General features: G+C 37.6%; 1 protein-coding gene across 2 annotated transcripts in view; it reads left to right on the top strand.

Annotated features, from left to right (window-relative positions):
- The window catches only part of SEPTIN14 (septin 14), a 36,439-nt gene that overhangs the window by 3,238 nt on the left and 6,165 nt on the right, over positions 1-27,036 (top strand). The window contains exons 1-8 of one of the 2 annotated variants that reach the window (XM_061401781.1): positions 233-1,581; positions 2,781-2,849; positions 13,937-14,057; positions 14,770-14,965; positions 19,042-19,228; positions 20,358-20,519; positions 24,736-24,832; positions 26,841-27,009. In XM_061401781.1, the coding sequence (XP_061257765.1) occupies positions 2,796-2,849; positions 13,937-14,057; positions 14,770-14,965; positions 19,042-19,228; positions 20,358-20,519; positions 24,736-24,832; positions 26,841-27,009 (986 nt within the window). In that variant the 5' untranslated portion in view covers positions 233-1,581; positions 2,781-2,795. Of the gene's footprint in view, positions 1-232; positions 1,582-2,780; positions 2,850-13,936; positions 14,058-14,769; positions 14,966-19,041; positions 19,229-20,357; positions 20,520-24,735; positions 24,833-26,840; positions 27,010-27,036 lie in introns of those variants that run through there. The other variant, XM_061401780.1, reaches the window with a different exon arrangement.

Below are 27,036 nucleotides of genomic sequence, written 5' to 3'. Positions count from 1 at the left end.
ATACCTTGTAAACTTCTGCTCTAGATTTATGTGAGAGAAGTAAACCCCGGCTTGTTTAAGGTACCGTTAATTAGGTTTTAAAAAACAAGTTAACGTGTACTTCTAGTTTTCAAATTTTCTACTTCAGACTTGCCAAAGAGTCGGCAGTAACACAGAGATACTCTTATTTTTAAAAAATCCTCTCTTTTTTCCAGAGTTATTGAGATATAATTGAAAATTATAAAACTTTAAATATAGATAAAATTGAAAATATAGATAGAAATTGTATATATTTAAGGTGTATAATGTGGTGTTTTGATATATACACACACAATGTGAAATGATAACCACAATGAAGCTAAAATATCCATCACCTCACGTAGTTACCATTTTGTGTGTGTGTGTGTGTCTTGGGGGGAGAAGAACACTTAAGATCTATTCTTTGAGCAAATTTCAAGTATACAATACAGTATTATTAATTACACTCACCATGCTTTACATTAGATCTCTAGAATTTTTTCCTTCCTTTTTTTGCCATTTCCTTCTCCCGGGGATCTTCCTGACCCAGGGATTGAACCCGGGTCTCATGCATTCCAGATGGTATCCCACATTGCAGGTGGATTCTTTACTGACTGAAACATGAGAATCTTAAATTTATACTGCTGCTGCTGCTGCTAAGTTGCTTCAGTCGTGTCCGACTCTGTGCGACCCCATAGACAGCAGCCCACCAGGCTTCCCCGTCCCTGGGATTCTCCAGGCAAGAACACTGGAGTGGGTTGCCATTTCCTTCTCCAATGCATGAAAGTGAAAAGTGAAAGTGAAGTCGCTCGGTCATGTCCGACTCTTAGCGACCCCATGGACTGCAGCCTACCAGGCTCCTCCATCCATAGGATTTTCCAGGCAAGAGTACTGGAGTAGGGTGCCATTATATATACTAGACTAGAGTAAACCATGGGCTTCCCCAGTGGCTCAGTGGTAAAGAATCAGCCTGCAATGCAGAAGCTACAGGAGATGCAGGTCTGATCCCTGGGTCAGGAAGATCCCCTGGAGAAGGGCATGGCAACCCATGCCAATATTCTTGCCTGGAGAATCCCATGGACAGAGGAGCCTGGCGGGCTACAGTCCATAGGTTTGCAGAGTTTTACACGACTGAGAATACATGCACAGAGTAAATCAAATCACAGAACACAATACTATCTGTAATAGAAACCACTATTTACCATTAGGAGGAAAAAGGAGGTAAATTTATGTATTAAAGTGGAATAACCCTCAGGATATGTCAAGTGAAAAGACCATGGTACAGAATCATTCTTTAATTCTGTTTGCTTTTCTCTTTGCTATACCCATATATAATATTTCCTTTTAAAACATGCCTCATAGTCTCAGTATCTTCATGCTGTGCTCAAAAGTAGGGTAGCATGTCCTTCTCAGGCAATGGTGCTTAGAAATCAGCACAGTGTGCTCTCCTGTACCTCTCCTCCCTCATTCCAAATTGTTGCAAAGACAGAGAATATTAAGTCCACAAGTGGGGACAGTGGAAAGAACACCAGCTTCGGAATCAGTTCAGACCTGTGTCTGTGACAGAGCTGAAATCTTGAGCAAGTAAGTCCCTTAATTTTTCTGATTCTGAATTTTCTCTTTTGGCATATGGCGATGAAAATATGTATATCTCATATTTACTCTGGGGATTAAAATAAAAGCGCATAAGCACGCAGCACAATGCTAGGTGCATAATAAGTGCTTCATAAATGAGAGCTATCATTAATTTAGTTCCCTGTCTATGGGAGTCATTTAGATTTTTAGAAGCTCTGCTTTCCCAGTTTTCCTTCAATAAGTACACTCTTAACACCTCAGCCTCTGCTGATAAGATACTATGGAAAGTTAAGTAATTGTGAGCATCTTTCTGATTCTTTTAGCACTTTTTAAGAGCAATGGGAGGGTGGGTGAGATAGGGATATAGGCTTCAGAGACACAACGTAGTATGTATAAGTTGCTCAGTCATGTCCGAGTCTTTGTGACCCCATGAACTATACAGTCCATGGAATTCTCTAGGCCAGAATATTGGAGTGGGTAGCCTTTCCCTTCTCCAGGGGATCTTCCCAACACAATATGTATAAAATAAATGAGCAACAAGGATATATTGTACAGCACAGGGAAATATAGCCATTATTTTGCAATAAGTTTAAATGTAGTAGAGTCTATAAAAATATCGAATCACTATTGTACACTTGAAATTATATAATATTGTAAATTAACTATGGGCTTCCCTGATAGTTCAGATGGTAAAGAATCTGAACTAGGAGACCCAGGTTCAATCTCTGAGTTGGGAAGATCCCCTGGAGAAGAGAATGGCTACCCACTCCTGTATTCTTGCCTGGAGAATCCCATGGGCCAAGGAGGCTGGCGGGTTTACAGTCCATGGTAACTACACTGAAAAAAAAAAAGGGGGGGAGAAAGAAAAGCAAAATTTCCTATTTCTGGTTCTCATGACCAGAGAGTCATTTAAAGAAGAGTGAACTGTGTCCTTTTGATTTCAAAATGGAGTTTACCTTTCTTTAGATGCTTTTTGTGTGTTTATGATTAAATATATTACTGTATGTTATGTTGAATGTTATATATAATATTCTTTATTATATAGAAGCCTAACTAGAAAAATACCCATAATTTAAAACAGGTCAATAGTATGGACTGAAAGCCAAAATCTGGGATAATGTCTATATTGGATTCTCTTATTGATGTAAATTATATTGTAGGAATGTAGTCTTTTCATCTTTTTAAGGTTTTTGCTCCTTTGTTTTCAGCTCCTTCAGTCTGACATGGCAGAAAAACCAATGTGTCCCTCCACACAAATACCCGATGATGAAGATACAGTTGAGTATATCTTTCAGAGAGAACTGTTCGTTGTGTACTTCAACAAGATTGTGTTTTTTCAAAATATTGATTCAGTAAACTGATATAGACCTAGCTGATAAAGGCTTATCTTTATTATTTTGGGGCATGAATTCGCTTTTATGCTGATTGGACTTAATCATTCCTCTGTCAATGGACATTCAGGTTGCTTCCATGTCCTGGCTGCTATAAATAGAGCAATGAACACTGGGGTGCATATATCCTTTCAGATCATATTTTTCTCTGGATATAGGCCCAGGAGTGGGATTGCCAGGTCATATGGTGTTCTATTTTTAGTTTTTAAGGAGTCTCCATACGGTTCTCCATAGTAGCCATACTGATGTACATTCCCACCAGCAGTGTTGGAAGGTTCCCTTCTTTCCACACCCTCTCCAGCATTTATCGTTTGTGGATTTTTTGATGATAGTCATTCTGGCTGGCATGAGGTGATATCTCATTGTATTTTTGATTTGCATTTCTCTAATAATTAGCGCTGTTGAACATCTTTTCGTGTGCCTCTTGGCCATCTGTATGTCTTCCTTGGAGAAATGTCTTTTTAGATCTGCCTGTTTTTGGATTGGGTTGTTTGTTTTGATTCTGTTAAACATCACAAACTCTTTGTAAATTTTGGAGACTAATCCATTGTCAGTCACATCATTTGCAAATATTTTCTCCCAATCTGCGAGTTGTCTTTTTGTTCTGTTGTTTCCTTTGCTTTGCAAAAGTCCTTGAGTTTAGGTAGGTCCCATTTATTCTTGCTTTTATTTCCATTATTCTGGGAGAGCAATCAAAAAAGATATTGCTGTGATTTATGTCAGAGAATGTTCTGCCTATGTTTTCCTCTAGGAGTTTTACAGTGTCCAGTCTCACATTTAAAGTCTTTAACCCATTTTGAGCTTACTTTTGTGTATGGTGCTAAAGAATGATAAAAATTCATTTTTTTACATGTAGCTGTCCAGTTTTCCCAGCACATTTATTGAAGAGACTGTCTTTCCTACATTGTGTAGTCTTGCCTCTTTTGTCATAGATTGTGAAGCTGTGAAAGTCGCTGAACTGTGTCTGACTCTTTGCAACCCAGGAATTCTCCAGGCCAGAATACTGAAGTGGGTAGTCTTTCCCTTCTCCAGGGGATCTCCCCTACCCAAGGATTTAATCCAGGTCTCCCACGTTGCAGGAGGATTCCTTATCAGCTGAGCCACAAGGAAAGCCCAAGAATATTGGAGTGGGTAGCCTATCCCTTCTCCAGAGGATCTTCCCAACCCAGGAACCAAACCACAGTCTCCTGCATTGCAGGTGGATTCTTAACCAACTGAGCTGTCAGGGAAGCCTTGTCACAGATTAATTGACCATTAATCTATGACTGGGTGCATGGGTTTATTTCTGGGTTCTGATTGGAGTTAAATATCAATGATGGTTTAAATAATTGTTGTATATCTCTTGCATCTGCAGACATTTTAATGTATTTATTTTATTTATTTATTTGGCTGCACTGGGTCTTAGCTGCAGCATGCAGGATCTTTAGTTGCAGCATGTGGGATCTAGTTCCCCAACCAGGGATTAAATCCAGACCCCCTGCATTGGGAGCATGTATTCTTAGCCACCAGACACTCAGGGAAGTCTTGCAGACATTTTTAGTAGTGCAAAAGACTATTCCAGTTTTTTTGCGGGGGAGGGATCTTTTTTTAAATTTATTTTTAATTGGAGGTTAATTGCTTTACAATGTGTTGGTTTCTGCTGTACGACAGCATGAATCAGCCATAAGTATACACATATCCCCTTCCTCAAGACTATTCTAATTTAACTCCAACAAATAAAAAATGAAAACTCCAGAGCCTCCTAGTAGGTGCGAACAACAGTACTACTTTGATGCATATGCTTGTGAAACTTTCAGTTCAGTTCAGTCGCTCAGTCGTGTCCAACTCTTTGCGACCCCATGAATCGCAGCATGCCAGGCCTCCCTGTCCATCACCAACTCCCGGAGTTCACTCAAACTCACGTCCATCGAGTCAGTGATGCCATCCAGCCATCTCATCCTCTGTCATCCCCTTCTCTTCCTGCCCCCAATCCCTCCCAGCATCAGGGTCTTTTCAAATGAGTCAACTCTTCACATGAGGTGGCCAAAGTATTGGAGTTTCAGCTTTAGTATCAGTCCTTCCAATGAACACCTAGGACTGATCTCCTTTAGAATGGACTGGTTGGGTCTCCTTGCAGTCCAAGGGACTCTCAAGTCTTCTCCAACACCACAGTTCAAAAGCATCAATTCTTCGGTGCTCAGCTTTCTTCACAGTCCAACTCTCACATCCATACATGACTACTGGAAAAACCATAGCTTGACTAGACAGACCTTTGTTGGCAAAGTAATGTCTCTGCTTTTGAATATACTATCTAGGTTGGACATAACTTTCCTTCCAAGGAGTAAGTGTCTTTTAATTTCATGGCTGCAGTCACCATCTGCAGTGATTTTGGAGCCCCCCAAAATAAAGTCTGCCACTGTTTCCACTGTTTCCCCATCTATTTCCCATGAAGTGATGGGACTGGATGCCATGATCTTAGTTTCCTGAATGTTGAGCTTTAAGCCAACTTTTTCACTCTCCACTTTCACTTTCATCAAGAGGCTTTTGAGTTCCTCTTCACTTTCTGCCATAAGGGTGGTGTCATCTGCATATCTGAGGTTATTGATATTTCTCCCAGCAATCTTGATTCCAGCTTGTGCTTCTTCCAGCCCAGCATTTCTCATGATGTACTCTGCATATAAGTTAAATAAGCAGGGTGACAAAATACAGCCTTGACGTACTCCTTTTCCTATTTGGAACCAGTTAGGTACTGATAATAAATAATTTTTAAATGAAGTTATTTTAGAAAATGGCAGGGTGGCTGCTTTTTAATTACTGAGTGGGAAATTGAACCAAGTTCAATTTTAAGATGAGCCTCTCTACTAGGGAAAACACAGTACCTCACATAAAATTTTGCACTAAAAGAGAGTAGCATGTCTGAATGAGTGAAAACTGGCTTTTAGAACTGTCTTTGGCAGGAGGAGAAGGGCATGAGAGAGGATGAGATGGTTGGATGGCATCACTGACTCAATGGACATGGGTTTGGGTGGATTCTGGGAATTGGTGATGGACAGGAAGGCCTGGCGTGCTGGGGTCATGGGGTCACAAAGAGTCAGACACAACTGAGTGACTGAACTGAACTTGGTCAAAACATCTAATAGATCCATGAGTACTGAGCTATGTTAAGTAGCGGTTGCTTATGTCTTAATTATGGTTCTCTTGATGTTTTCCTCCAACATGCATGTTTTTCCTAGATCTTAGTTTAAATCAGACTATCGTATTTTTTTACACTGTCGTCATCTTGGATTGAGATATGGTGCACAGTGCTTCTCCATATGGTGTACCAGACTGGGGTGTTGGGTGCAGTGGTCTGAACCAGGAACTCTAATCCTCTGCATCTGGCCCCCTTAGGCAAGCAAAACTAGACTAAGCACAAAAGAAGAGGTTATATCTTGTTTGATTACCTAGATTCCATCTCACTTTTCCTGGGGACCCTAGTGGGCTCTGCTGGTGTCAAAACTACTGTCAGAGTCCTATCTCAGTGACTAAACCACTGGCTTATGCCCATTCCATTTTATCTTTGGCCTCTCTGATGCATTAAATCATGGTGAGTGCTCCTTTGTTTACATGTCATTAAAACGATAACATTTTAGAATAGGCAGATCCCCAAAGTTGATTAGTCAAACTTTAATCTGATTTATAAATGTTCGCTACAAACACTTCAACAAGTAACCTTTCAACCTTTTTTTGAATCCCTTACAATTGGCAACTTAGTTTATTCTCCCTTTTGAAATTAAAAATACCATTCTCACATTATTAAAAGAAAAATTCAAACAGTAGGAAAGAGAAAATTCTCTTCTCAATCTAGTTTTTTACAGACAATAACTAGTCTAATCTTCGGACAACTTTTTATGTCAGCACGTACAGATCAATCTTATTCTTTTTAATAGCTCTATTCTTGTACTGTTGTAAATACTTTTATTCAATAACCAGTCCCCTGTTGGTAGCTATAAGCTAATTTCTGGTTTTATTTTTGTTTTCTGTTATTCTATACAATATTGCTTTGAATATGCTTCTACATACCTTTTTATGTACATGATGAAATATTTTCCTAGAAATGAAATTGTTGGGTCAGATAGTATATGCCACTTAAATTGATAGTAATTATCAAAACACTCTATAAAGTTGATGCTTTTGAACTGTGGTGTTGGAGAAGACTCTTGAGAGTCCCTTGGACTGCAAGGAGACCCAACCAGTCCATTCTGAAGGAGATCAGCCCTGGGATTTCTTTGGAAGGGATGATGCTAAAGCTGAAACTCCAGTACTTTGGCCACCTCATGCGAAGAGTTGACTCATTGGAAAAGACTGATGCTGGGAGGAATTGGAGGCAGGAGGAGAAGGGGACGACAGAGGATGAGATGGCTGGATGGCATCACTGACTCGATGGACGTGAGTCTGAGTGAACTCCTAGAGTTGGTGATGGACAGGAAGGCCTGGCGTGCTGCGATTTATGGGGTTGCAAAGAGTTGGACATGACTGAGCGACTGAACTGAACTGAACTGAATGCCACAAAATAATGTAATCCTTTTTCCATAGGACAGTCTTCATGTGTTTTCAGATCTGTCCCTCTAAAATGCTTCTTTTGCTCACCTTCAAATATTCAGTTTATTACATAGTTTTTTAGAAATTGAGGTATCATTGACATATAATATTGGATTAGTTTTGAGTGTGCAACATAATGATTTGATGCTGTATATGTTATATATGTTAGTCGCTCAGTCGTGTCTGTCTCTTTGTCACCCCATGGACTGTAGCCCACTAGGCTCCGGGATTCTCCAGGCAAGAATACTAAAGTGGATTGCCATTCCCTTCTCCAGAGGATCTTTCTGACCCAGGGATCGAACCCAGATCTCCTTCATTGCAGGCAGATTCTTAACCCTTTGAACTACAGGGAAATCCTTATTGCAAGACAACCACCATAATAGGTTAGTTAGCATCCATTACCACATGCTGTTCCATCTATTCTCTTCTCATGTAATGTTTTAAATTCCGTTATTCGCCTAGTCAGTCTCCTTTGGATTCCTATCTTCATCTCTCCCTCTCTCCTCTCTTTTCCCTTTTCTTCCTCTCATTCTCCGTTCCTCTTTTCCTTCTCTCTTCTCTCCCGTGTCCTTCCAGGCTATTTACAATGAGCACCAACAATGTACCAGAAACTGTGCAAAATATGAGATGATGTACAGTGTTCTAGTGTCCTTCTTGGAGTAGAAGATGAATTTCCAAGGAAAGTTCCCACAGAGATAAGTTCACGGCCCATCCTTTATCTGGATACACTGACCACCCTAGGGTTTTTTTCTCTACAGTTGTATTACAATGTTAAATTTTTACGTTTATAATCATCTGAGTTTCTTGCTTCTTTTTCCTCCTTATGCTTTTATCAAGCTTCACTTGCCATTAAGCCATGAATTGTAAATGCAACATGATGTGTTTAATTCTTTCAGATTTTTCCATAGTTTTCTCATCTGTCACAATATTTTTTGAGAAGGCAATGGCACCCCACTCCAGTACTCTTGCCTGGAAAATCCCATGGACGGAGGAGCCTGGTAGGCTGCAGTCCATGGGGTCGCTGAGGGTCCGACGCGACTGAGCAACTTCACTTTCACTTTTCGCTTTCATGGATTGGAGAAGGAAATGGCAACCCACTCCAGTGTTCTTGCCTGGAGAATCCCAGGGACGGGGGAGCCTGATGGGCTGCCATCTATGGGGTCGCACAGAGTCGGACATGATTGAAGCGACTTAGCAGCAGCAGCAGCACAATATTTTTATAGTTAACACTATATTGATTCTTTTTTCTGTCTTCCTCTCCGGTCATTCTTCATCTTCTTTTTAGGCTTCTCTTTTTACCTTCTGAGAGTGGGCATTTTCCCATGTCTCATTCTTGTTCTTTTTTATCTTTCTTCAAGCCTCCACTGTGCTCAAATATATATAATCGCCTTCAGGATATTTCTATACTTTCTTTAGAATTAAAATTTCAAAATTCAAACTTATCTTGTTCTCACACAAAAATGTACTAACTTCATTTTCTGATTTTCCTATTACTGGTCATAGTATCTATACCTGATTAGTGGTCAAGTTCTTTTGATTTTTTTTTCCCCCAGAAAGCCTCCTCATTCTCTATATTTTTCATTCACACTAGTAATTTTATTACCATTCATTTTAGAAAATTGTATTTACTTCTGGATGCATTGCTGTCTTCACTGCTACACGTGGGCTGTCTCTAGCTGCGGGGAGCTGGGGCTGCACTCTAATTGTGGTGCATGGGCTTCTCATTGTGGTGGTTTCTCTTGTTGTGGAGCACGGCTCTAGGCACAAGGGCTTCGGTAGTTGCAGCACACAGGCTCAGTAGTTTAAAAGCATAAAGAGGAAGAAATAGTTTAAAAGCGTAAAGAGAAAGAAGCAAGTGGCATACGGGCTTAGTTGCCCCGAGGCATGTGGGGTATTCCTTGACCAGGGATCGATCCTGTGTCCCCTGCATTGGTAGGTGGATTCTTAATCTCTAGACCACAAGGGAAGCCCTACCACTCACTTTTATAAGGGAAGGTCTTCCCAACTCATGGCTCTAGTTTCCTCTCCAGTTTACTTTGCATGCTAGTGCCTCATTCATCTTTTTGAAATGTTTCTTCCTTTTATTATTCTCTGACTCAAATCTCCAGCCACTGCCCATTACTAATTCGATAAAATCCATATTCCTTAGCCTCATATCCAAAAACTCCCTATTGTTAGGGCCCTTTTTATCTTTTAAGTCTTCCCAATTTAAGTCTTTTTCTTCAGTTTTCCCAATTGAAGTCTTTTCCTTAAGGTAGGCAAGTTCTTTACAACACAAGGACAAATAGTACATTGTTCATTTGCCATATTTCTCTCTTGCTCATAATATCTACTTCCTCCATACAAATCTTATCCTATTTTCAAGAGCCAGTCCGTCATCTTTTAAAATCATTTTTACCTACTCCACATTAACAGTCATCTATCCTTCTTCCAAATTCCTATATTTTTAAATTGACTTTTCTAAAATTTTGGTTCTTATTATGATATTAATAAATATTTTAATTTTTTCTGCATGGCTTTTATTCTCCTTGAAATTATCTGCTCTTCATAAATAAAACTCTCTGACTTATAGAACATTAAAGTGTGAAAGAATTTTAAGCTCAACTGGTCAAATGTTCTCATTTTATAGAAGAGAAAACAGGCATCAGTGACTGTCCCAAAGGCTCACAATGACTAATGACTTTTCTTATTCAGCTACCTTTCCCCATATGACTGGGGCAAAAGCTCATTCATTACAGGGTAAACATCAGGGCTTCTCAGAGCTTGTAGAGTCCTTTGTAATTTACAGACTTTGCATGCAGTATCCCATTTTCTAGATGTAGTCTGTATGTCCTTGCTATCATGAGAAATTAAAATAATGCATGGTTAGCATTTCAGCTTCACTTGATTGCATATGAAATAATCCTTTTCATGGTAGGTTAAACCTTATATTTTTATATACTTACCTTATGTATACTTTATATACCTTCTTAATTTGCTTTACTGTAGATGATGCAAAGGTGAAATCAAGAAAGAGATTTGCATGATCATAAATGCCAAATTAATAGAAACTGAAATATTGAAAATTTCTATATAAATTATATCAGAATTTTATAAAAATATATATTATAAAAAAAGAACTTTCAGCCTAACAGAAGACATTTGTTAAGTAATTGTGATGATTCAGAACTTTGCTTGTTCTGTGGGTAAAAACTCAGTGCTAATGAGGCCACGGTCTCTGGTCTTTTTCTGATAAGAAAATGGGCTATATTTTGTTCTATGGACACTTTGATCTGGTACCTCCCTGAGTTGCAGTTTTTAAAATGAGTGAAGCCTATCACAAGGGAGTCTAGGACAGAGAGGACAATAGAGCATCCAAATCTGTTATTGTTTCATATCACCTTCAGATTCTATGGGTCAGAATGTTCTCTTTGAATAGAGAACTCAGAATTTGCCACATATATTAAACCCCACAAATAGTAACAAATTAAAATTTTTTCTCATTTGATTGTATTTTCAGTTTAGTATTGCTCAACATGCTCTCTTTAAATATAAAAATCCCCATGGAATTTTTATTAATTAATCCTTGGTTGATGCCTGGATCCCTGATTGGGACCAAATAGGACCCTGGTAGGGTCCTATCCCTACCCTTCATTGTTCATTTGCTGCTGCTGCTGCTGCTGCTGCTAAGTCGCTTCAGTTGTGTCCGACTCTGTGCGACCCCATAGACAGCAGCCCACCAGGCTTCCCCGTCCCTGGGATTCTCCAGACAAGAACACTAGAGTGGGTTGCCATTTCCTTCTCCAATGCATGAAAGTGAAAAGTGAAAGCGAAGTAGCTCAGTCGTGTCCGACTCCTAGTGACCCCATGAACTGCAGCCCAACAGGCTCCTCCGTCCCTGGGATTTTCCAGGCAAGAGTATAGGAGCAGGGTGCCAATTGTTCGTTTAGCATGTACTAATTCAACTAAAGCTGAGCGCTGAAGTATTGTTGCTTTTGAACTGTGGTGTTGGAGAAGACTCTTGAGAGTCCCTTGGACTGAAAGGAGATCCAACCAGTCCATTGTAAATGAAATCAGTCCTAAATATTCATTGGAAGGACTGATGCTGAAGCTGAAACTCCAATATTTTGGCTACCTGATGTGAAGAACTAACTCATTGGAAAAGACCCTGGTGCTGGGAAAGATTGAAAGCAGGAGGAGAAGGGGATGACAGAGGATGAGATGGTTGGATGGCATCACTGATGCGATGAACATGAGTTTGAGTAGGCTGCAGTCCATGGGGTCACAAAGAGGCGGACATGACTGAGTGACTGGACTGAACTGAATTCAACTAACAACTTTTGTGTATCATCATCTTTTGTGTATCTAAAATTACCTATTGGGAATTCCCTGGTGGTCCAGTAGTTAAGACTCCACACTTCCAATGCAAGGGGTATGGGTTCAATCCCTGGTCAGGAAACGAGATCCCACATGCCAAGTGATGTGGCCAAAAATAAAATAAAATAACCTATCACTTAATCCATTGTACCCATCTTTTTCTGTAGATTCTTAAACAAGTTCATAATAGTTACAGTGTTTATCTGCCAATTCCTCATTGTGTGGGTGTTTCTATTGATTGTGTTTGTCCTTGGCTGTGAGAGAAATTCTTTTCTGCTTCTTCATATCTAGTAATTTTGATTATACATTGTAGAAAGTCTAAATTCTATTATTATATTTCTCTAAAGAGTAGTGAATTTGTTTTAGCAGTTAGATTACTGGCAAGTCATTTGGACCCTGTTGAGTCACGATATTCTTTGTAAAGGTGGATTTACCTTCATTGTACCCTTCGACTTGGGAGTAACTCTTTGACTTAGAACATAATCCTTGATCCTATAGCAAGTCCTTTTACAAATTTAAATTAAAAGTTCAAAGTGTTTATCTAAAGTGTTGATCAAACTTGTCTAACTGGGAAGAAGCTTAAACTCCAAACTCTGTCCCCTTGGGTCTTCCCAATACCACTCTTAAGATACGAGCTCAGCGTTTTTAGAATGCCAATTCTTCTCTCAGTTTCCACTGGGCTCTTTACAGTCACGCCTGCACGTACGGAGTGAGACTCAGCCAAGTGTTCTAAAGTCTGCAAATTTGGGTCTCCCCATGCTGTGGCTTGCTCTTCCAAGATTTCTTTCTCTGTATCCTGGTATTTTGGCAGCCCCAAATTCTAACCTTAGCTTTCCCAGCTCAAGATTGTTGCTCTCTGCTTGAGCTCTACGTTTCAAGTTTCTTATTTACTGGGGAGTCACTTCACGGGAGTATGTGGATAAATCTAATTTCACCTATTATGCTAACTTGTTTCCACAATTTGATTTATTCTTGTTTCTGCCTCCTTTTCTTTCTGTTCCAGTGCCTTCAAACAGTTGTTCTCGTTGTTAATGCAAGGAAAGGTAAAATGCTGTTAAGTTACTCTGCTAACACCAAAAGTTAGGCATGTACACACAATTTTATATCTTACTCTTTAAAGAGTTTCATGTATTTTTCAATTTATTAAAGCATTTTTATAAATATCTCTAATGACTGAAGAATGCCCCAGTGTGTATGTGAATAAATATATTATCATTTACTTGGATATTCTATTACAAGGAGTCATATATTTGGATGTTAGAGAGCTACAGCAAACACTTTTCTGCATAAAGCATTTGTGAAAATTTCTAGCTGTTTGGGAGAGATATCCAGGGCTGAGACTAGTTAGATTAATAAGCCTTCTTTGAATTATTTTCACTTTTAAAAATAATCAAATTTTGGTAAATTGGTAAATTTATGTATAATAAATTATAATAAATAAATAAAATATAAATAATAAAATATAATAAATACATTATTAATGGATTTCTGGGTTTCTAGGTTTGTGTTATTAGCAGTGGATTCCTTTAACAACTTGATACAACATAAGTTCTCAGGCATATCACAAATATGAAGTCAAGGTTTTTAGTTATTTTTTAAAAATTCAAATAAAGTTTGATTTCCTTGCATATATTAACATATACTGGATCTCCTGAATATATTACCAAACTGGAATGGAATGAAACAATGTTGTTTTCTTTTTTCCACAAAAATAATTTATTATTGTGGAGTAATATACTGGGCTTTCTTGTGGTATGTCTTTAATTTCCTACTTTTAAACTTAGAAATATAGTCTATTTGAGTGTAAACAGAGATAATGTTACTATTTATAAAAACGACAAAAATCTATATTTCTGTTTGTGGTCTCTCTTCTTACAAATTTACTTCATTTGCATCTTGTCTGAAGTATGATAATCACATGATATTTGATCATTTGAATGATCATATGAAATGATATCATTTCTTAAATAATAATCATTCCATTTCTTTGACATATTAATATAGTCATTGTCAAGTGATATCTTCTATCTAATCAAAATATTGTTTTTTTCTTTAAGCAAAAAGAAGATAATATACGTTGCTTAAATATGCTTGGCCATTTTGGTTTTGATTGTTTGGCTCATCAGTTGGTGGACAAATCCGTTCAACAAGGATTCTTTTTTAATATTCTTTGTGTGGGTAAGTGCCAAACCCCTCCCATGAATTATTTCTTAATTGTTCATTTCAACTTATTTTAAGCAGCATAACACTGGTGCTGTTTCTTTAGGACTATGTCTTTGTGTTTGTATTGGTTTGCATCTTCTTAGCCGTGTTCAGTTCAGTTCAGTCGCTCAGTCATGTCCGACTCTTTGCGACCCTATGAATCGCAGCATGCCAGGCCTCCCTGTCCATCACCAACTCCCAGAGTTCACTCCGACTCATGTCCATGGAGTCAGTGATGCCATCCAGCCATCTCATCCTCTGTTGTCCCCTTATCCTCCTGCCCCCAATCCCTCCCAGCATCAGAGTCTTTTCCAATGAATCAACTCTTTGCATGAGGTGGCCAAAGTACTGGAGTTTCAGCTTTAGCATCATTCTTTCCAAAGAAATCCCAGGGCTGATCTCCTTCAGAATGGACTGGTTGGATCTCCTTGCAGTCCAAGGGACTCTCAAGAGTCTTCTCTAACACCTTAGACATTTTTTATCTAAGTGTTTCAGTGCTCTTCAAAATCTGATACACCTTTGTGTATTTTATCTTTCCATATTATGTTAATGATGCATGAAGTCAGAAGTATCATATATATTTCAAGGACATTCTAGTCTTTGAAGTATTTGGGACCATTCTAGGGAGGGGACAGGGTGTCACTTTGCAGATATCTTATGCCCCTATGATGTATCTGTTTCTGTACAGGGGAAACTGGAATTGGAAAATCAACCTTGATTGACACACTGTTCAATACTAATTTGAAAGACAAAAAATCTTCACATTTTTACGCAAGTGTTGGACTTAAAATTCAGACGTATGAACTCCAGGAAAATAATGTTCAGTTGAAATTAACTGTTGTGAAAACAGTGGGCTATGGTGATCAAATAAACAAGGAAGCCAGGTGAGTGTTTTCTTATTTTAATTTTAAAAGTTGTTATTTCAAGGAATTTGCTTTTTTTCTCCATATATTAAAAAGTAATGTTCTAGAATATATATGAAATTTAATCACTTTGCTGTACAGAAGAAATTAGCACAACATTATAAATCAACTATACTTCAATTAAAAAATAATAAAGTGGGTCTATTGTAGATGGCATGTAGTTGGATTTTTTTTTTAAATCCATTCAGCCACTCTTTGTCTTTTGATTGGGAAGTTTACTCCTTTCAAATGGGCTTCCCTGGTAGCTCAGCTGTTAAAGAATCTGCCTACAATACCGGAGACCTCGGTTTGATTCCTGGGTTGGGAAGATCCCCTGGAGAAGGGAAAGGCAACCCACTTCAGTATTCTGGCCTGGAGAATTCAGGGTCTCAAAGAGTCAGATGTGACTTTCATTTTTCACTCTTTTCAAATAATTATATATAGTATATACTCTATAGTATATGAGTAATTATTCACAAGGAATGACTTACTATTATTATTTTGCTGTATGTTTTCTGTCTTGTAGTCCCCTTGTTCCTCACTTCCTCTTTTTAGTTTCTTTGTATTTTGTTGATTTTTGTAGTGATGTGTTTTCTTTCTTTCTCTTTTTCTTTTATGTATCTTTTATAGGTATTTTATTTGTGATTATCATGAGGCTTATATAAAGCATTTTATAACAGTTTATTTTAAGCTTACAACAACTTCAATCACATGCACAATTTTACAGTTTTACCTGTTCTTTACTTTTGATATCAAGCTTCATATTTTTATGTTGTTCATCCATTCAAAGATTTTTGTATTTACAGTTATTTATACTTTTTTCTTTTTATTTCTATGTTACAGGTAAAAGTGATTCACATGCCTTTTTCATTATAGTGTTACAATATTTTCTATTTGTCTATATTTACCTTTATTGACTTTTACCATTGAGTTTTATACTCCTGTGTGCTTTTGTGTTACTGTAATGAGTCCACTTGTTTCAACTTGAATAACTCCCTTTAGCATTTCTTTTCAAGTAGATCTAGTGGCATTTCTTTTAAGGCAAATTTAGTGGTGATAAACTTCCTCAGTATTTATTTGTCTGGGAAGTATTTTTTTTTCTTTCATTTCTAAAAGGCAGTTGGTAGGTTTTTTCTTTTTATCACTTTGTCTGTATTATCCCATTCTTTTCTAGCCTGCAAATTTTATGCTGAGAAATTGGCTCATGGTCTTATGGGGGCTCCCTTATATGTGATGAGTTGCTTTTCTGTTGCTGCTTGCAAAATTTACTTTTTGTCCTTAACTTTTTAAAAAGCAATTTTATTGGAGTATAGTTGTTTTACAGTGATGCACTTGTGTCTATTGTGCAGCAAAGTGAATCAGCCATACACATACATGTGCTGTGTGCTCATTTGCTCAGTCATGTCTGACTTTTTCCGACCCATGGACTGCAGCCCACCAGGTTCCTCTGTTCATGGAATTTTCCAGGCAAGAATACTGGAGTGGGTTGCCATTTCCTACTCCAACACATACATACAACCCCTCTTTTTTGGGTTTCCTTCCTATTTAGGTCACCACAGAGCACTGAGTAGGGTTCCCTGTGCTATACAGTAGATTCTCATTAGTTATCCATTTTATACATCAGATCAGATCCGTCACTCAGTCGTGTCTGACTCTTTGCGACCCCATGAATCGCAGCACGCCAGGCCTCCCTGTCCATCACCAACTCCCGGAGTTCACTCAAACTCACATCCATTGAGTCAGTGATGCCATCCAGCCATCTCATCCTCTGTCGTCCCCTTCTCCTCTTGCCCCCAATCCCTCCCAACATCAGAGTCTTTTCCAATGAGTCAACTCTTCACATGAGATGGCCAAAGTACTGGAGTTTCAGCTTTAGCATCATTCCTTCCAAAGTGTATATATGTCTATCTCAATCTTCCAGTTCATCCTGCCCCTCCATTTCTCCCATTGGTGTCCATATATTTGTTCTCTACATCTGTGTCTCTATTTCTGATTTGCAAATAAATTCATCTGTATCATTTTTCTAGATTCCACATATATGTGTTAATATACAATATTTGTTTTTCTCTTTCTGACTTACTTCACTATATGACAGTCTCTAGGTCCATCCACACCTCTGCAAATGGCACAATTTCTTTTTATGGCTGAGTAGTATTCCATTATATATATGCCACATCTTTATCCATTCCTCTGTTGATGAACATTTAGGTTGCTTCCATATCTTGGCTATTGTATATAGTGCTGCAGTGAACACTGGGGTGCATGTATCTTTTGGAATTATGGTTTTCTCTGGGTATATGCCCAGGAGTGGGATTGTTGGGTCATATGGTAGTTCTATTTTTAGATTTTTAAAGGAACCTCCATACTTCTCCATACTGGCTGTATCAATTTACATTCCCTCCAACGATGTAAGAGGATTCCCTTTCTTCCACACCCTATCCAGAATTCATTGCTTGTAGATTTTTTAATGATGGCCATTCTGAACCAGTGTAAGGTGATACCTCACTGATTTGCATTTCTCTAATAATTAATGATGTTGAGCATCTTTTCATGTGTTTTTGGTCATCTGTATGTTTTTGGTCATCTGTATGTATTCTTTCGGAAAAGGCAATGGACCCCACTCCAGTACTCTTGCCTGGAAAATCCCATGGACAGAGGAGCCTGGTGGGCTACAGTCCATGGGGTTTTGAAGAGTCAGACACGACTGAGCAACTTCACTTTCACTTTTCACTTTCAAGCATTGGAGAAGGAAATGGCAACCCACTCCAGTGTTCTTGCCTGGAGAATCCCAGGGACGGCGGAGCCTGGTGGGCTGCCGTCTATGGGGTCGCACAGAGTCGGACATGACTGACGCGACTTAGCAGCAGCAGCAGCAGCAGCACGTATTCTTTGGAGAAATGTTTACTTAGTTCTTCTACCCATTTTTTGATTGGGTTGTTTGTTGTTTTGATATTGAGCTACATGAGCTGTTTGCATATTTTGGAGATTGATCCCTTGTCAGTTGCTTCATTTGCAAATATTTTCTCCCATTCTGAGAGTTGTCTTTTTTTTGTCTTGTCTATGGTTTCCTTGGCTGTGCAAAAGTTTTTAAGTTTAATTAGGTCCCCTTTGTTTATTTTTGTGTTTATTTTCATTACTTTAGTTGGTGGGTCTAAAAAGATCTTGCTGCAATTTCTGTCAAAGAGTGTTCTGCCTGTTTTCCTCTGAGAGTTTTATAGTGTCTGGCTTACATTTAAGAATGCATTGAGCTGTATACCCACCACCTCATCTGGAACCTAGAACAGTTGTATCACATCGAAAAATTATCTTGTGCTTTAGTCAGTTTATCCTTATGCTGATACCATGCTGTATTAATGATTTTAGCTTCACAGTAAGTTCTAATATAGGAAGAATATATCTTCTTCATTTTTTTTTTCAGTATGTCTTGAGCATTCTTGGTTCTTTGCACTTATATATATGTATACATGCAAAAACTTGGATTCTAATTGGGACTGCACTGAACTGAGAGAGCATTTTGCCTTTTCTCTAAACAATGGGTCCTTAAAAAAAATTATTCATTGTGACTGTGGAGTATCTTCCTTGCTGCCCATGGGCTTTCACTAGTTGTGGCAGGTGGGGGTACTCTTCCTGTGGTCACAGGCTTCTGGTGGTGTTGGCTTCTCTCGTTGTGGAGCATGGGCTCTAGGCGTGTGGGCTCAGTAGTCACAGCACTCAGACTCAGTCGTTGCAGAACACCGGCCCTAGAGCGTGGGCTCAGCAGTTACGCTGCACAAGGTTAGCTGACCCTCAGCGTGTGGAATCTTCCTTGACCAGGGTTCTAACCCATGTCTCCTGCATTGGTAAGCAGATTCTTAACCACTGTACCACCAGTCAAGTCCAATAATGGGCCTTTTTATTGGTTTATAATTGTTATCTTTGTAAGGACATGTTATGAACATTTTAATTGCTAGGGCAATTAGTGAGTGCACATATTCACTATATAGTAAATGATAAAATCACAGGCATCAGATGATATTAATCTGTTATGTTAAATGTTTGAATAATCTTTTTTTTTCCAGCTACCAGCCAATTGTTGACTACCTAGATGCTCAATTTGAGTCCTATCTTCAAGAAGAATTGAAAATTAAACGTTCCTTAGGTGACTACCGTGATTCCCGCGTCCATGTGTGCCTTTACTTCATTTCACCGACAGGACATTCTCTGAAGTCTCTTGATATATTAACCATGAAGAACATTGACAGCAAGGTGCGTTTGGTAAATCCATCAGCAAGATTTGATACTTATTTTTAAACAATACAAATCTTGAACTTCCCTAGTGGTCCAGTAATTCAGAATCCATCTGTGGGTGCAGAGGACATGGGTTCGATTTCTAGTCCGGGAAGATCCCATGTGCCGTGGGGCAACTAAGCCCATGCGCCACAACTACTGAACCTAAGAAACAGTGCAAATCTTGAAAGCATTTGCACACAAGAACTTGACTTCCCCAGTGGCTCAGATGGTAAAGAGTCTGCCTTCAGTGCAGAAGACCGGGTTCGATTCCTGGGTTGGGAAGATCCCCTGGAGAAGGAAATGACAACCCACTCCAGTAACCTTGCCTGGAAAATTCCATGGACGGAGGAGCCTAGCAGGCTACAGTCCATGGGGTCACAAAGAGTCGGACACAACTGAGTGACTTCAAATATATATCATTTTTTCTGTTAACCTTTAAAGCATTTTCTAGAGATACCATTACAAAATGTCACTTAGTGATTTAACAATAGAAAGTGATTTAAAAATAGACATTTATTTTCTTACAGTTCCAGAAAGTGTCACCAAGTTTTGTTTTTTCTGAAACCTCTCAGTTCAGGAAGTAGATGGCCACTTTCTCACTGTCACCTCACACGATCTTTTGTTTGTACACACATGTGATGTCTCCGCGTGTCCAAGTTTCTCATTTTTATGAGGACACTGGTGGAACTGGGTTAACGCTATTTTAATGGCCTTAGATGGTGCAAATAAATGATTAGAAGGAAAAAGTTGATCTGTTCTACAGTGTTGATGAAAAGTCTCTTCTGACATTTTAGTACTCAATCAAATAAGAAATCAAATTTATCATACTTCATTTCGCTATTTACATTTTACCAAACCCAGATGCATTGGAAGTGTAAGAAAATTTGAGAAGAGAAAAAACTGAGCCTTCTAAACCTGATTTCTGATTAAAGTTTGATCTTCAAAAATACTGATGATTTTGGAAAGCAATTTTATGAAGTCATGAAAGCTAGGGATTATTTGGTTACAAAAATGTGTTGTCAGATATTGTGAGGTTTTCACTGTAACAATAACATTTAATAATTAATTCTCAATGGTGAGTTTTTCTTTGCTTCTTTCTTAATAGGTGAACATTATACCAGTGATTGCCAAAGCAGATGCAATTTCTAAAAGTGATTTACAGACATTTAAGTGTGCGATAATGAATGAATTGATTAGTAATGGCATCCAGATGTATCAGTTCCCAACAGATAATGAAGCTAGCACTCACATGAACTCCTCGATGAATGTAAGCTTCTAACTATTGAATCTCAATTCTATTTGACAGGGGGAATGAAAATATAATTTATAAGTAACCTTATTAGCAATACAGAAAAAACTGGAAAACACCCTGATGGTGGGAAAGATTGAGGGCAAGAGGAGAAGGGGGCGACAGAGGATGAGACGATTAGATGGCATCACTGACTCAATGGACATGAGTTTGAGCAAACTCCAGGAGATGGTGAAGGGAAGCCTAGCGTGCCGCAGTCCATGGGGTCCCAAAGAGTCGGACATGACTTAGCAGCTGAACAGCAATGTTGGTAATATAGTGTCACTTGTATCTGACAAAGAGACTATAAATAAGGTATTTTCCCCCAAAATCCAGTGTGGGAAAATGTTTCTTTTTCTTGATTTTGAAAAATATTTGCTGAGAATTAATTATTTTAAGAAGCATTTTATTCTTTTAAAAATCCTTTTAGAAAGATATAGTTCACATACCATATGACTCACCCATGAAAGTATACAATTTAATGATTTTTAGTCTGTTCACAATGTGTGCAACCACCTCCACAACCAAACTGAGAACATTTTTATTATATAATTGAAATGGAAATATTATCTCAAAAAGAAACCCCATACTCTTTAGCTTTTCTCCCCTACCGCCTGTCAACCTTCCTCTCCACCAGCCCTAGGAAACCGCTAATCAACATCTTTCTCCTCAGATTCCATTGTTCTGGATATCATATGAATGGAATTATATAGTATTTGGTCTTTTCATGCTTTAATTGGCTATTAGTATGTCTTCCCAGGGGAAAAATTTACTCAGATCCTTTGTGCATTTTTAAATGAGCTCTTTTTTTTTTTTTTAATTGAGTTGTTAGAGTTCTTTATGTATTCTTTTCGTACTGTTCATGGGGTTCTCAAGGCAAGAATACTGAAGTGGTTTGCCATTCCCTTCTCCAGTGGACCACCTTCTGTCAGATCTCTCCACCATGACCCGCCCATCTTGGGTTGCCCCACGGGCATGGCTTAGTTTCATTGAGTTAGACAAGGCTGTGGTCCTAGTGTGATTAGATTGACTAGTTTTCTGTGAGTATGGTTTCAGTGTGTCTGCCCTCTGATGCCCTCTTGCAACACGTACTGTCTTACTTGATTTGCAATTATTTTCCCCTAATCTATTAGTCATTTTTTCATTTTATTTCTGGTGTCCTTTGAAACATAAGCTTTTTAAAAATATTGATGAAGTCCAATTTATATATTTTAGTTGTTACTTGTGCTTTTGATGTCATATCTAAGACTGTTTTGTCAAATCCAAGGTACTAAAGATTTTCTTATGTTTCCTTCTAAGAGGTTTTAAAATTGTGGTAAAATATACATCGAATGAAGTTTACCATCTTAAACTTTTAATTTTTTTAATTTAAAAAAATTTTTAAATATTTTTGATGTGGACCATTTAAAAAGTCTTTACTGAATTTGTTATGGTTTTATGAGTAATGCATTATTTAGAAGATAAGCCTGGGCAATTAAGAGATGTATATGCACAATATTTAACCCAGGAATTGCACCTTAAAAGCAAGCAGAGTAATAGTGTTCTGTTGCCCAAGTGCCTTTTGAAATGTACAGGGAATTCCAGAGACACTTGGGTGCAGGGAGGTCTGGGGACAGTATAACAGTGACCTAGAAAACCCAAGAGACCTGTTCAGGTTTCCTATCAGGTGAAAACTTGATGTAATGACACTAATATTGGCTTCTTTACCATTCTCAAGTAAAAGTGGAAAGCAGCTGTCCATAACCATCTACTTTCTTAATAAAGAAATCCATGTCAGTTTCTAATGTACTCATGAACTATAATAAAGATGACTATACACACACACAAACCACAGTGCAATAGCAACTCATATGCATTAAGATAAGCTATCATTAAAAAAAAAAAAAAACAGAAAATAACAAGCGTTGGTGTGAATGTGGATAAACTGGAAACCCTGTGCACTTTTTGTGGGAATGCAAAAATAGTGAAGCCACTATGGAAAAAAGTATGGTGGTTCCTCAAGAAATTAAACCTACAATTATCATACAAGCCAGCAACTCCACTTCTTGGCACAGACAAGAACTGGCCCAAGGAAATTGAAAGCAGAGACTCAAAGAAATATTTGTACAGTTAGGAAAGGACCCCAAAGCGTTGTGTTAATCTCAAAGAAGTCAGGTGAGGCTCTTCTCTCCTCAAATCAACTTATTTGAAATCCCATATGAAATGCTAGTGTCAAAGCGCAAAGCAATAGCCTTTGCTGAAAAGCTGCATTGTGATTTTGTAAAAATGTATTTATCTACTTATCTGTTGGCCGTGCTGGATCTTCATGTTGCAGCACATGAGCTCTAGGTGCTTCAGTAGTTTGTGGCACAAGGGGCTTTGTTGCTCCGTGGCATGTGGGAACTTCCTTGACCAGGAATCAACCCTATCCTTTGCATTGGCAGGAAGATTCTTTACCACTGAACCACCAGGGAAGACCTGCCCTTTTTAAAAAATGGGTTGTTTGCTTTGATATTGAATTGTATGAGCTGTTCATATATTTTAGGTATTAACTCCATATTAGATATGTCATTTCCAAATATTTCCTCCCATTCCATAGGCTGTCTTTTCATTTTTTGACAGTTTCTTTTGCTGTGCAAAAGGTTTTGAGTTAAATTAGGTCCCATTTTTTTAGTTTTGCTTTTGTATCGTTTGCCTGAGAAGAAAGATCTAAAAAATATTGTGAGCGTTTATGTCAGTGTTCTGCCTAGAGTTTTCTTTTAGGAGTTTCATGGTTTCTGGTCTTACATTTAGGTCTTTAATTCATTTTGTGTTTATCTTTGTATGTATTATGAGAAAAGTTCAAATTTCATTCCTTTACATATTAATTGTGTTGTTATCATGTAGTTATCCCAGCACCACTTATTGAAGAGACTGTCTTTTCCCATCGTATATTTTTCCCTCCTTTGTCGTAGGTTAATTGGCCATATGTGTGTAATTTTATTTCTGGGTTCTCTGTTCTGTTCCACTGATCTGTGTGTCTGTTTGTGCTGCTGCTGCTGCTGCTAAGTCGCGTCAGTCGTGTCCGACTCTGTGCGACCCCATCGATGGCAGCCCACTAGGCTTCTCTGTCCCTGGGATTCTCCAGACAAGAACACTGGAGTGGGTTGCCATTTCCTTCTCCAATACATGAAAGTGAGAAGTGAAAGTGAAGTCGCTCAGTCGTGCCTGACTCTTATCGACCCCATGGACTGCAGGCTACCAGGCTCCTCCATCCATGGGATTTTCCAGGCAACAGTACTGGAGTGGGGTGCCATTGCCTTCTCCACTGTTTGTGCTAGTACCACACTATTTTGATACTGTAGTTTTATAATATAGTGTGAAATCAAAGAGTGTGATACTTACAGTTTTGTTCTTTTTTCCTCAAGATTGCTTTGGCTATCTGAGCTCTTTTGCAGTACCATACAATTTTATTATGTATTATGTAACTAATTCCATTAGTTTTGTGGAAAATGCCATGTCTATTTTGATAGGGATTACATTAAATCTGTAGATTACTCTGAATAGTATGAACATTTTAATAGTATGAACATTTTAACATTATTAATTCTTCCAATCCATGAACATGGTATATTTTTTCACTAATTTGTGTCATCTTCATATTCCTTCATCAGTGTCTGATATTTTTCAGAATATTGGTCTTTCACCTCCTCTTTTAAGCCATCTAGGTATTTTATTCATTTTGATGCAATTTTAAATGGATTGTTTCCTTGATTTCTCTTTTTGACAGTTCATTATTAGTAAATAGAAAAGCAACATGTAGAAATTTGTATGATAACCTTTATTCTTCAACTTTATTGAATTCATTTATTATTTCTAGTGATTTTTTGGTAGACTTAAAGTTTTCTGTGTATAGTATCATATCGTCTGCAAATACTGACAGTTTTACTTTTTCCCTTCCAACTTGGATACCTTTTATTTATTTTTGTTGTCTGATTGCTGTGGCTAAGACTTCTAATATTATGTTAAATAGAAGTGGGATCTCACACAAATGCTTACAGAAATTAATCTGCACATATTTAATGCTAAGTCATAAAATCTGAGGCAGGATAAATCACTTGTTTGAGTAAACTTATTATGTATTCTTGTCTCTGTTATTTCCATAACAGAAATAACAGTAACAGAGTAAGTCATATTGGTATAAGAAAATATGATGAAATTTGTTCTTACTTTCTAGGGCCTCTTACCTTTTGCTGTAGTAGGAAGTACGGAGGAAGTGAAAGTTGGAAAAAGGACAGTCAGAGGACGTCAGTACCCCTGGGGAATTTTACAAGGTAAGCATAACAAACCTCCATGAGAAGGCTTACTCTGGAGTGATTATGCTCAAATACAGATAATTATAAAATTATGTAAAATATAACTAAAAATATATAAAACAAAATATCTTAACTTGAGTCAATATTGGTAACTCTCATTAAACAGCAAATTAACAGTTACTGATAAGGAGCACAGATTCTGTTTCATTTGAGATAGTGATTATTTTGACTATAATTTATTCTCATGGGAATTTTCTGGGATTTTTTTGTACTTTAGGCAAAAATTCAGAAACTGAGCAGAACCTTCTCATCTACCCAAGTCTGCCATATGCAGATTATCTCTGTGGTGCTAAGCTATCATATTCAGAATGTTGAAAAGTTCTTTGAACAAAAGAACTTTGAACAGCATGGAAGCATAAATATTGGTTCTTGATACATGTTATATAAGTTAATTGCTACTCAATTTATAAAGCACTTTTAAGTGGTTACTAGTAAAAGGGGTGGTAAACTATTTCAAAAATAAAGTAATATAATTTATTTTTGGATAAATTATACCTAGACATTTATATTAGTTATCTAACATCATGATGAATTAGAATATTGTCATAACAGTCATTTATTATCTGATTCATATACTTGTGATACTAATTATTGGAGACTGGATTATCTCTATCTGTAGAGATAATGTTCCAAATGTTATTTTCAATTAATGTATTATAAATTTTAATTTTATTAAATGTACTTAAAGACAACATATTTTAATGAATATTATATTTGGTTATAATATCATACCCAATACCAAAAATATTGTGATCAGTCTTTTGGATATGACAGGCACAAGAGAGAGCCATGTGAATTTACTGAGTGATTTTGAAAAGTGACTAATTCATTCTCATACATATGGTATACAAATATAATTTAATAACTACATCATGTACAATTGTTAAGGCCTTTACATTAGCAGGCTTTAATTAAATTACTTAGTTTAGTGAAATTATCTTCTTTAAAAGAAGATAATTTATAGTTCATTTATAGACCAGGAAATTTGCTTTAAATTTATTAACCAGAGACTAAATAGGAAACAGTGAAATAATATGTTACATTATATTAGTATATAGCATCAGTTCATCAGTTTACTGCTCTGTAAAATACCTTGAGAATATTCATTTGAAAAATACTAAATTATTAAAGAAAACTTATGCTATATAAGTTTCAAAACCACAAAATTAAAAGACTCTTGCTCCTTGGAAGAAAAGCTATGACCAACCTAAACAGCATATTAAAAAGCAGAGACATCATTTTGGCGACAGAAGTCCATATAGTCAAAGCTATGGTTTTTCCATTAGTCATGTATGGATGTGAGAGTTGGGCCATAAAGAAGGCTGAGTGCCCAAGAATTGATGCTTTCAAATTGTGGTGTTGGAGAGGACTCTTGAGAGTTCCTTGGACTACAAGGAGATCAAATCAGTCAATTCTAAAGGAAATCAGTCCTGAATATTCATTGGAAGGACTAATGCTGAAGCTGAAGCTCCAATATTTTAGCTACCTGATTGAGAAGAGTCTTTTCCTCATTGGAAAAGACCCTGATGTTGGGAAAGATTGAAAGCAGGAGGACAGGGGACAACAGAGGATGAGATGGTTGTATGGCATCACCAATTCAATGGACATGAGAGTTTGAGCAAGTTCCGGGAGATGGTGAAGGACAGAGGGGCCTGGTATGCTGCAATCCATGGGGTCCCAAAGAGTCAGACACAACTGAGTGACTGAACTGAACTGAAGCTCTATAATAATATAATGTAACATATTATTTCACCATTTCCTATTTAGTCTCTGGCTAATAAATTTAAAGCAAATTTCCTGGTCTATAAATAAACTATACCTATAATTGACATGTACCATATAAGCATAGTTAAATGGTTAAAAGATTTATGGCTGTTATTCAGAACACTCTAAGCTCATTCAAGAATGCTTACTGGGTGATAGAGATTGATAATAAGCTTTGTGGCTTTATTATTTTTCTGCCTAGTGGAAAATGAAAACCACTGTGACTTTGTTAAGCTCCGGGATATGCTTCTTTGTACAAATATGGAAGACTTGAAAGAACAGACTCACACTCGGCACTATGAACGTTACAGGCGCAACAGACTTCACATAATGGGATTTACTGATATGGGTCCAAATAACCAGCCAGTTAGGTGAGTGGAGATCTTGCTCGAACAAGA

This window comes from Bos javanicus, chromosome 25, assembly GCF_032452875.1.
Source record: "Bos javanicus breed banteng chromosome 25, ARS-OSU_banteng_1.0, whole genome shotgun sequence".
In the NCBI taxonomy this organism is placed as follows: Eukaryota; Metazoa; Chordata; class Mammalia; order Artiodactyla; family Bovidae; genus Bos; species Bos javanicus.
Note: the sequence above shows the minus strand (reverse complement) of the source record. Positions and strands in the feature narration are given on the sequence as shown.